This window comes from Penaeus japonicus, unplaced genomic scaffold, assembly GCF_977035675.1.
Source record: "Penaeus japonicus unplaced genomic scaffold, GWHDUDI00000001_assembly GWHDUDI00000037, whole genome shotgun sequence".
Lineage (NCBI taxonomy): Eukaryota > Metazoa > Arthropoda > Malacostraca > Decapoda > Penaeidae > Penaeus > Penaeus japonicus.
Window position 1 is genome coordinate 17,364,502 of NW_028234439.1, and position 12,500 is coordinate 17,377,001.

Sequence of the window (12,500 nt, forward strand, 5' to 3'; positions counted from 1 at the left end):
TTTATGTTATCTGTTTGCAATAGGCAATGTGTTACAGAAAACAGACATTTTCGATAAGCACAACATTCAATATTGATTATGATGTAATGACACTTGCTCACGTACGAAATTGCTTGAATACTGTAGTATGTGGTCAGGAAATTATTTTTATTCACATGGTACAGTCACATCCAAAGCATATTTCCACACAAAATAAATACACCAAAAGCCGCTGAAAAAAAAAAAACAATAATTCATATTTTCGATCTCGCTCAGCATCCAAGTATAGCACAAAGATGCTCATTTCTAGCGCTGAATCCACCCGCCGAAGGAGAGGTTGGCAACAGTGTCAAGTCGCCATCAGCCTTCAGTCGGAACAGGTAATCTGTGAGAATCGGATCGGCAGTGCTATAAGCCCGAATAAAAGTGATGAGGCCGAAGAGTGATCTCAAGATAAACCTCAAATAATGGTAATATGACGGCCGATACGTCAGCGAGCGCGAGTACAAGTGTGAGTATGGGGCGAAAAGGCGAGAAAGAGGTGATCCACTCGGGGCACTTCATGGTCTCGGATTTCGAGGCTGATGCCCAGGATGACGAAGAGAACGTCCTCCTGGAGATTCCTGGCGACGGAGGGATCGTCAGCAGTGGCTTCACCCTGCAAGGACCCGGGGTGGAAGCGCAAGACCAGGGGGTTATTACCTACCATGCCACAGGGATGGACAGGGCCAGCAGAGTGGAGACAGTGAGCATCGACAGCTCCCTCACCAAGCTCTTCAAAACGATGTCCATTGCCTACAGGTGCGTCAAGGAAGGAAGGACTTTTTGGTCTGTCAAGTTGTGTGTGTCTGTGTGTGTGTCTGTGTCTGTGTCTGTTTGTGTTCGTGTTTGTGTGTCTGTGTGTGTGTGTGTGTGTGTGTCTGTGTCTGTGTCTGTGTCTGTTTGTGTTCGTGTTTGTGTGTCTGTGTGTGTGTGTGTGTGTGTCTGTGTCTGTGTCTGTGTCTGTTTGTGTTCGTGTTTGTGTGTCTGTGTGTGTGTGTGTGTGTCTGTGTCTGTGTCTGTGTCTGTGTTTGTGTGTGTTTGTATCTTGTGGTTTGTGAGGGCGTTTGTTGGTTGGATGTTGATATGTGTGTTTTGCTAATGTGTTTGGGTGAGTGATTTAGTCAGTGAGGCTTATTATGTATGCTAGTTCTTAATAACGTTAATGTGAATGTGGTGCTGAAACAGTAACAAAAACGTTATTGTTATTGTTTTGATATAGCTGTTATTGCCCATTGTTAATGTTGTTGTTTTTAATTTTTGTTTGCTCTGTCGTGATGATATGTTTTATTTTCATATTTGGCGTATTTATTAATTTCCTTGTTATTTTTTTTTAGTATGATCGTTTCCATAGTATCATCACATGTCTTTATAAATGATTTTGTAATTTAGTGATATGTAATGTTTATATAAGGAAGTATAGGTTCCAGTACATGTGATCACCCCATGATGTGTGTGCAGCTGTACACTGTCATGCTTTTTTCTATCTGCTGATGTACACATGTAGGTGTACACAGCCATGTGCTAATGTATGCTGATATATGCACTCATGTGTGCATGTTTACAGTTGTACACTCCCATCACACACACTATCTCTCACTCACTATCACATATATACATTGCCACACATACACTCTGTCACTCGTGCACACACACTGTCACTCGTGCACACACACACTGACACTCATGTAAGCACACACACACTGGCACTCATGTAAGCACGCACACACTGTCACAAACACATACTGTCACACAAACACACACATTCACTGCCACTGTTACACACACACACACACACACACACACACACACACACACACACACACACACACACACACACACACACACACACACACACACACACACACACACACACACACACACACACATTCACTGCCACTGTCACACACGCACTTCCACTGTCACACACACACACACACACACACACACACACACACACACACACACACACACACACACACACACACACACACACACACACACACACACACACACACACACACACACACACACACACACACTCCAACACACACACACACACCGTCACACACACCCACACACACACACACACACACACACACACACACAACACACACACACACACACACACACACACACACACACACACACACACACTGTCACACACACACACACTGTCACACACACACACACACTGTCACACACACACACACACACACACACACACACTGTCACACACACACACACACACTGTCACACACACACACACTGTCACACACACACACACACTGTCACACACACACACACACACACACACACACACACACACACACACACACACACACACACACACACACACACACACACACACACACACACACACACACACACACACACACACGCTGTCACACACACACACGCTGTCTCACACACACGCTGTCTCACACACACGCTGTCACTCACACTGTCACACACACACACACACACACACACGCTGTCTCACACACACGCTGTCTCACACACATTGTCACTCACACATTGTCACTCACACATTGTCACCCACACTGTCACACACACACACACACACACACACACACACACACACACACACACACACACACACACACACACACACACACACTGTCACACACACACACATGCACACACTGTTACACACACACATACGTACACACTGTTACACATACATACGCACACACTGTCACACACACACACACACTGTCACACACACACACACACTGTCACACACACACACACACACACACACACACACACACACACACACACACACACACACACACACACACACACACACACACACACACACACACACACACACACTGTCACACACACACACACACACACACACACACACACACACACACACACACACACACACACACACACACACACACACTGTCACACACACACACACACACACACTGTCACACACACACACACACACACACTGTCACACACACACACATGTCACACACACACACACACACACACACACACACACACACACACACACACACACACACACACACACACACTGTCACACACACACACACACACACACACTGTCGTAAACACACACACACACAAACACTGTCACACACACACACACACACACACACACACACACACACACACACACACACACACACACACACACACACACACACACACACACACACACACACACACACACACACACACACACACACACACACACACACACACACACACACACACTCTGTCACACATTCACACTCACTAACTCATTCACTCACACACTCACTCACTCACTCACTCACTCACTCACTCACTCACTCACTCACACACACACACACACACACACACACACACACACACACACACACACACACACACACACACACACACACACTCTTCCATTTGAAGCACATCCTGTCATTAAGTTCTTCATATTGATAGACGATGCATATCTTCACACTGACCACTTTACGACCCTTTCCATGCAATCAAGTGATTGAAGAGTCTAATATTTATTGCATCCAGGAGAAAGGGTGTTATGTAATATCACCTCCCCATGATCAATAGATATTTGTGAGGATTTATCTGCAGTCATTACACATGGTTGATTCAGGGTTCTATTCTGCCGTGATTGATTGATCGATGAGACGTGCTTGCAACTGGAAGACTGTCGACAATATAAGTTTGTTTCAGACGTAATTAGGTTTTAAGAGAATCTGAATGGGAAGTGTTTTGGCAAGGGAGATAATTTGGGTCTAATGTACTAAAGGAACATACTTGGCATCTCATTTCCATAATGATTTGCATTTATGAATGAACCCAGCATTGGGTACAGTTTGATTTAGAATTGTATCTTCTTTAGTATGGTGAGAAGAAGTATTTTATTGATTATCGAGATTATTTGATTGCACAAGAGTGGTTTGTTTGTTTATGATCGGAATTTTGATATTCGATTTGAGAGAGAGTAAAAGTATGCCAGAGGATGTACTGATAGGCATATCATCATAGGTGATAAGGTATTTATGGCTCTTGTATTGTGTAAAGAGGCCTATGCCATACTATTAGGCCAGGTCACATGATAACTGTTCTGTAGTCAAGTGAAATGTTTGTTTGAAGTATGTTTGTTTATTTGTTTGATTGCTTAGTCACTTTGTATGATCCTTGTATTTTTTTATGATTATTTTGATTTGATTTTATGTGTAGTATTACTATTTTCGTCATTTATCCTTGTCATTATCAATGTTATTAATATTTATGACGTCATCAATATTATTAGCAAGTATATTTACTTTTTCCATCATCATTACTGTTTTAGTTATGTTATTATTTTACTACTGCAGGTCTGTTCTGCTCTAGTTACAGAAGGAGTAGATAGCCTGTATTTTGAATATAATTAAAAAGAATTGCCCATAGCAGAAAGGTTAAATCCCTTTTACACAGTTAGCCGAAAGGAACAAATGTATGGAAATAGCAATTATGATTCCAGTATATGAACAGATTTGACAAATGATATATACAAACAAGGAGAAAAAAAAAGTGTCAATACAAAATTCTTCATGACTTTTAATAATTTAATAATAGAACCAAATACAAACTTGGCTGAGATGCTGGGCTTAATTTCAGAGAGAGTTAGGCCTATGGGTCAGTCGGAATTCTATTTCTTTGATCTTTCTGTAGGGTTGTCTTGAATTTGTGATTTAGATTATTAATATATAGGCCTATATAGAGTATACAGTTGAATCTCATTTAGTTTTGCTCAGTTAGGCTTAATTTTTCTTAATTTTTCCCTTTTTAAACTATCTTTAACATCAAATAGGCAAAAATTCCTGTTTCCTTGCTCCCAACATAGGATAGAGAAAATGATTGGGAAACTTATGTTATTTTTATCATGGACATAAGTAAACAAGTTTTCACTTAACCCATTGATGACAGAGATATACAACGCTCCACAAGTGCATAGGCTTATCTGACCTCATCTGTATACCCATTTCCTTTTTCTTTTCTGTTTTTCCTTTTTCTTTTATTTCCTTTTCTTTTCTATCCTTTAATTTTATATTAGTATCATTACAATCATGATCATTATTTTCATTGTTGTGATAATTATAATGAGATCAATAAAATACTTTTTTCACTAAAATCAAAGGAATGGTATAAACTGGTGAGGTCAGGTAGTCTTCTCAATTGTATCCTCGGTGACAAAGCCACAGTAGATCTATCCATATGTAAAAGAAAATTATCAAATAAAAGCACAGTTGACAATTCATGTAAATATGCCCTCCAGTCATCAATAGTTTGTTTATTTATTTTTGTTGTTGTTCTTTTAAACTGTCTCTATGGCATCAGACAGTCATATTCTCTAGTTCCAAACATAGGCCAGAGAAAATGATGTGGGTACTCATGTTTGCTATTTATGTGCCCAACAGAATAGATGTATGACAGGTATTAGCATCTTTTGAATTGGTCATATTAATATTTTTCAACTTCTAGTCTTGATAATCAAATGTTATTGGTCTCTACAATGCTTTTAGATCATTTTAAGTAGTTTAACCAAAATGTGAACAAATAATAGTCAGGCAGTAACTGGCCAAAGCCTCATTTTAGCTGGCAGATAACAGGTTAAATATCTACTCTTATTTAGGCTATACCATGATTGATATGATTATGATGAAGAATCCTGAAGTGTTTCTGAGGTCTTATAGATTCTGACATTGTGAGGAGCTAAGTTCTTTTATGATAGCTTTGGCAATCAAATTGCTTGTTTATTGTGTGTTTGGTGTCTCGATTAACATTAATTAAAGCTTGTTTTGATGAGCGAGTCTGTTGAAATATTGTTTAAAGTTTGTGTCATTGTATCATAGATTTTGAATTTGTTTATATATACAGTTAACTTTTCACTTCTCAATAACCCATAAAGTGTAAGGCACGGATCAGGCTGGGGAGCATTGGAAAGCCACAGCTTTTACTAATTTCGATAATGGCTTGAATGTTTACATTCAAGTTTAACAATCATCGTAAGAAGAGCAAGTAGATGTGATGATTAATGGATTGAGAAATAAAGAAGTATGAAAATTCATCACACATCACAGGATGGGATGATAATGGGTAATTATGCCCTCCCCTTTTTAAATAAATATGTAGGGTAAATGAGAAATTTTTGCAATTTGTTGAAGAAAATAATAACAAGTTATTATTATTTCCTCCTCTGTCTAGTCAACATAGATGCAAGGTAGGATTAGAAGCAGTTGTCAATGGGAAATTAGGTACTACCATTATACTTTTTGGTTATCCATGAATCTAGAGGAAAAATCAGCTAAATAATGTTACATCCATAAGTGGTAGTAGCTTCAACTTATTCAATTAATGATAACAACAAAAGATGATAAAGTTAAGGAGCACCAGAGGTCTTATCAAGAGTGGCAAACTATAAGGAAAGAAGCTGTAATCTGTTCATGGAAGAGTATTATGTAATTAGATGGAGATCAACAAGTACTGTCCATTTTTTTGTCTCACTCTCTCTATTCTTTTCTTCTTTTTTTTCTTCTTTTTTTTCTTTTTTTCTGTTTTTCTTTATGAATTTTTTGGAGGGGTATTTAAAGTCATTAGTTTATACAAGTACCATCTTTCTAATAGAAAACTTAATACATACTGTATGTATGTATATATATATATATATATGTGTGTGTGTGTGTGTGTGTGTGTGTGTGTGTGTGTGTGTGTGTGTGTGTGAGTATATATGTATATGTATATATGTGTATATATATGTGTGTATATATGTGTATATATATGTTTATATATGTGTATATATATGTATATATATGTATATATGTATATGTATATGTGTATATGTATATATGATATATATATATATATATATATATATATATATATATATATATATATATATATATATATATATATATATATAATTTGACAAATGCTACCACGACACCTGCTGTCACTATTTTGGCAAGAAAGCACTTGGACTGGCTCCTTATTAGATGATAAATCACCAGTGAGGTATACAAGGTGTCTTACCTAAATATAGGTAGTAATGGTTCCTTAACCTTTGCTTTAAGTGGGGATTCATAGACCATAGCTAGCAGCTGATTTAAAGCAAGTATATCGAGATTTTAAGCCATGCATCACGGACCATGCCAAGGTTATTTGGATTTGGATAGAAAACAGGCCATATTATTATGAGGGGAAAAAATCTTGTTTTGAAAGTCACTGAGGGTTGGTTATGCTGTCCCTTCTTTTTTCCATTATTGATTTTTTTTCAAATGGTATTTAAATGTTAAAGCAAGTATGCCTTCTCTGAATATTTGTTTGCCTTAAAACTCAGCGAGTTAACATTTCAGATGAAAGGTTTTACCATTACAGATAAAATAGGCAAGACACTAATACCTCAGTACCATAGATGTAGAGTCCTTTATATAGCTTTATATGGGTCCTTTATATAGTCTCATAATATGGGTGTTGTGTATATATAATGGTAACAATATAGTATTACAATACAGCAATGTAATGAGCCACCACAAATTTCAGAATGATTACACTACTTATGAATGTAGGAAAAATACTCTACAAAAGAGAGGTCTTAGTTAATAATAGTCATAAGCATTTTAACATCACAGACCTTCAGCATTTGAAGTAACTCTTTTCTATCCGGAGGAGTTGTGAGGGTATTAGTATATTTAGTAAAAAATGATGACCTTACCTACCCATTGATAATAAGTAGACTAAGCCCACCTGAGTTGCATAAACAGCCTTATCTTCTGTAAAATATTTTTCTGGGCATTATCCTTTATTACACACATTACATTATCCTTTATTACAGTCATTGAACCGTATTGCAATGACCATTCATCCATTTTACAGATAAGCTAAGCATGATCGTATCTAATATAGAACAAGGTTTGCTATAGAAGATCAAGCATTGATATGTTTACACAAAGCTTTTTCAGCATGTAACTTTTTTTGCTCTTAACAACATGTTTGTGGTATCTTTTCTCATTTCATCCAAGGAAATCACCAAGTCCTCTCATTTAGGAAAGCAAAGTAAAGGAAAATGTGACAGGTATGAATGTTCATCATTTGTTATTTTCATGTTTTATGGTTATCTTTGTTATCACAATCATTATGGTTATTGTCTTTGTGATAGCTTGATGGATATTGTAAGTGTTGGCTCCAGCGCCCATGTATATTATACCTCTAGCATTTTATTGATATTACCAAAGTTAACCAGTGATCGGTGACACATTGTATTTTTCAAAGACCAAAGACAAAAGAGTCGCATGGAAATGAATTGATCAACAGAAGGTGAGAGGTGAATGGAAACAGTTCATAGGCTGTAACAGTTATTTTATGTACTTATTGTAACACCAGATACAATCCCCCCTGTCCACTTCCTCCATGGTTGGGGGAAAAAAATATCACAAGTCAAATTTTTTTAAATAAGAGCTTATTATGATATGAATAGCATATTTAGGCCTAGTTATTACATTTGAACAGTCAGGCAATATTTTATTTTATAAACCAAGCATAAGCCTGGATTATTGTCAATTAACCTCCATGTTGCAACACTTTGGATATATATTAAGATGCATTAAATGGCCTGTGCTATAAATAGAATCCTGCTCAGGCTGTTGTTGAAACTTTCTCTTTCTAAGATCTGCTTCAGAGGCAAATCAAAGCGTCAAAGGGCTGTCAAGCTTTAGTGCAGTCGTTTATTACATGTAGGCCCAACTAATGGTGATAGTGAAGATATTGACAGTGATTGAGGAGAGTATTGCATATGATTTTCTTCTTGTGCATCATCATCTCCTTTTCTTCCTCCTCCTCCTCCTCCTCCTCCTCCTCCTCCTCCTCCTCCTCCTCCTCCTCCCCCTCCCACTACTCCTCTTCCTCCTCCCACTCCTCTTCCTCCTCATCCTTCTCCTCCCCCCCTCCCCTCCTCTTTCTCCTCCTCCTCCTCCTTCTCCTCCTTCTCCTCCTCATCCTCCTCTCTTCTTCCCCCCCTTCTCCACCTCCTCCCCCTCCCCCTCCTCCTTTCCATAATAAAAATCATATATATTTGTAGGTGTTTGTTTAGTTAGTGGCATAGGTGTGTGTGTGTGTGTGTGTGTGTGTGTGTGTGTGTGTGTGTGTGTGTGTGTGTGTGTGTGTGTGTGTGTGTGTGTGTGTGTGTGTGTGTGTGTTTTACACAGCTACGCCACGAAATGCATCAGAATGCACCGGGGGAAGTTCATGTTAACGACTATATAGTAACCTTGTATTGCTCGTTTGTAACGTGTGTTGAGCGGCCGTGGTCGTACAAATATAAGCGTATTTGTTTACCTTTTTTTTTTTTTTTTTTTTTTTTTTTTTTTTTTTTTTTTTTTGGTGGGGGGGGGGGGGGGTCGGGGGCCCATGAGAGATTTCCCGTGAGACAATTATGTTTTGAATATGTACATTTCCTTCACTTAATCAGGTTGCTCCCCCCCACCCCACCCTATAACCCACCCCCTTCCCCGCCACCAGCACCCCCATCATTATGATTATTGTTTTTATTATATTTAGGTTTGTATCCCCCCCCCCCTAAAAGGAGCCTGCGCCCACGCACATTGGCCTTCGCTCAAGAATCCGAGTCTTTGTCGCACACGTAATTTTTGGATCATTACGATGCGTCTCTAGAAAAAGAGAGAGGGGGAGAGAGAGAGAGAGAGAGAGAGAGAGGGGGGGGGAAGGGAGGGAGAGAGGAATGGAGGGAGGGAGAGAGAGAGAGGGAAGGAGGGACGGGGAGAGAGAGAGAGAGGGAAGGAGGGAGGGAGAGAGAGAGAGAGAGAGAGAGAGAGAGAGAGAGAGGGAAGGAGGGAGAGAGAGAGAGAGGGAAGGAGGGAGGGAGAGAGAGAGGGAAGGAGGGAGGGAGGGAGGGAGGGAGGGAGAGAGAGAGGGAAGGAGGGAGCGAGGGAGAGAGAGAGAGAGGGAGGGAGAGAGAGAGAGAGAGAGAGAGAGAGAGAGAGAGAGAGAGAGAGAGAGAGAGAGAGAGAGAGAGAGAGAGAGAGAGAGAGAGAAAAGAGAAGTTGGAGGCGGTGTTGTTGTCTACGCTACCTCGAAAATGTGTGTGTATGAGTGTGTGTGTCCTCCGCCAGGCTCGCAGACTTGCCTTAGGGTATTTAAAACGCTCTCGGATCGACTGCTTGCCTGCATGCAAAAGGGTTCGCTCTCGTCTTGTTATTTAGTGAAGTTTGGGGACGGTTTTTTTCTTTCTTTCTTTCTTTCTTTTTTTTGTGTGTGTATTATTATAATACCGCATACCACACACACACACACAGGCTCATACACACATACACACACTCACTCAGTCATTCACTCACACACACACATACACAGAGAGAGAGAGAGAGAGAGAGAGAGAGAGAGAGAGAGAGAGAGAGAGAGAGAGAGAGAGAGAGAGAGAGAGAGAGAGAGAGAGACAGGCCTGTCTGTTTTCATGATTTCAGTAAGAACAGCAATGCATTTACTTCGAAAGTTATCAATCGGAAATTTCTCTCTTTTTGGGTGTTTATTTTCCGTTCATAATCGAAATCAATAGTTTATTAACCATTACAATACGATTAACACGTAAGACAGCGATGGTTAGTAGTATGGTGCCGAAAATATGATAGTAGATGGGAAACTAGCGTAACATGGTATTAACTATTTGTCGATAGTTAGACAAGTAATACGGCACCGGACTACGATAAGTGTAGAATGGTCAGTGAATCAAGTATGTTGTGTTACTTATCATGGCGTGCATTTTTTTTTTTCTTTCTTTCTTTTTTCTTTAGGGGGACCAGCCATATGGTGGAGACTAGCCACTTGGTTACCTTTTTTTTTAACCCATACCTCTCTCTCTCTATGGTGTGAACAGCTACTCACTGAGGCTCTTCTCTCTCTCTCTTTATTTCTCTCTGTCTCTATCTCTATCTATCTCTATCTGTTTACCTTTCACTCTTTCTTTCTTTCTTTTGCTAACCACTTGGTTACCCCTTTTTTTTAGTCCATGCCTCTATGCGGTTAACAGCTACTCCCTGATACTGTTCTCTCTCTCTCTCTCTCTCTCTCTCTCTCTCTCTCTCTCTCTCTCTCTCTCTCTCTCTCTCTCTCTCTCTCTCTCTCTCTCTCTCTCTCTCTCTCTCTCTCTCTCTCTCTCTCTCTCAATATCACAAATCCTGATCACCACCAACACCACTAGATCCAATAGCATTAAAGAAATAGAACTGCGACACCTGTAGACAACCCCTCGGGTGTCCAGACGGGCGGAGTAGGGGGCGTGCTGGTGCTTCCAACCAGTCTCACGTGCCCTCTTACGCTGCCAGGCCACGTCCCCTGGTGGATTTCTCTCCCTCCCTTCTCCTGCCCCTATTTCTCCCTCCTCTCATCTCCTCTCTCCTTCCTCTCTTTTCTCTCTCCTTTCTCCCTTCTCCCTACCTCTCATTCCGTCCTTCTCTCTCTTCCCTTCTCCCTTCCTCTCTCTCCTCCCTTCTCTCTCTCCTCCCTCCTCTCTCCTTTCTCCCTTCTTCTCTCTCCTTCCTCCTCCCTCCTCCCCCTCCAACCTTCTCCCTTCCCCCTCTTCACGCAATTAACCTTGTGAATAGATTTCTTCTTGTGTTTTAAGTCGAGGTATCGTCTGTGTAACCAAGGTTTGCGAGAAAGTGTGTGTGTGTGTACGTGCGTGCGTGCGTGCATAATATGGAAGGTTGGAAGGGAGAGAGAGAGAGAGAGAGAGAGAGAGAGAGAGAGAGAGAGAGAGAGAGAGAGAGAGAGAGAGAGAGAGAGAGAGAGAGAGAGAGAGAGAGAGAGATACAGATACAGATACAGATACAGATAAAGAAAGATAAATTTATAGAAAGAGTGATCGAGAGACAGGAAAGAGAAAATAAGACAAAAGAGTGACGAAAAGAGAGAAGATAAGAAAACAGAAATAAGAGAAGAAGAAGAAGAAGAAGAAGAAGAAGAAGAAGAAGAATCAAGGCAGAAACAGATCCACAGACTAAGTGACCGAGCGAGCCAGCCAGCCAGCAAGCCAGCGAGCGTCTGTATATATGTGTGTGTTTGTGTTTGTGTGTGTGTGTGCGTGCGTGGGTGTGTGTGAGAGAACTAGCCAGCCGTCTCTCGTAAACACACACACACGGCATATAACGCCGTGTCTCTCTCTCCTTGCAATGTGCCGGAGTTCACGATGTTCACGCGCGTCGGTAACGGGGCTTAATACCGTCACCGCAAACCGCCGGAACGATTAAACTGGAACGATTAAATCTGATCGTTTAATCGTCTCTCGATCGTCTGTCGACAGGCGTGAATCCGATGTGATAGTAATCCGGAAGTAAGCGGTGTTCGGGTATTGATTATTATGTCCGTGGATTTTGTTTGTTTGTTTGTTTGTTTTTCAAGATTCTCTTCATTGGTCTGTGTGTTTGTTTTGG

The 12,500-nt window shown here is 40.4% G+C and overlaps 2 protein-coding genes and 1 pseudogene across 5 annotated transcripts in view; all 3 read left to right on the forward strand.

Annotated features, from left to right (window-relative positions):
* The window catches only part of LOC147467215 (uncharacterized), an 8,182-nt pseudogene extending 7,757 nt beyond the window's left edge, over positions 1-425 (forward strand).
* The window catches only part of Mondo (MLX interacting protein mondo), a 121,281-nt gene continuing 109,106 nt past the window's right edge, over positions 326-12,500 (forward strand). For 3 of the 4 annotated variants that reach the window (XM_043021041.2, XM_043021042.2, XM_043021043.2), the window contains exon 1: positions 327-780. In XM_043021041.2, coding sequence (XP_042876975.1) covers positions 455-780 — 326 coding nt within the window. In that variant the 5' untranslated portion in view covers positions 327-454. Of the gene's footprint in view, positions 781-12,500 lie in introns of all 4 variants that reach the window. The other variant, XM_043021040.2, reaches the window with a different exon arrangement.
* Positions 1,512-5,006, forward strand: LOC147467216 (uncharacterized). The gene is made up of 3 exons (XM_086532123.1): positions 1,512-1,521; positions 1,738-2,440; positions 2,607-5,006. Exons 1-3 carry the CDS (start codon positions 1,512-1,514, stop codon positions 3,490-3,492), a joined length of 1,599 nt encoding a protein of 532 aa, XP_086388249.1. The 3' UTR covers positions 3,493-5,006.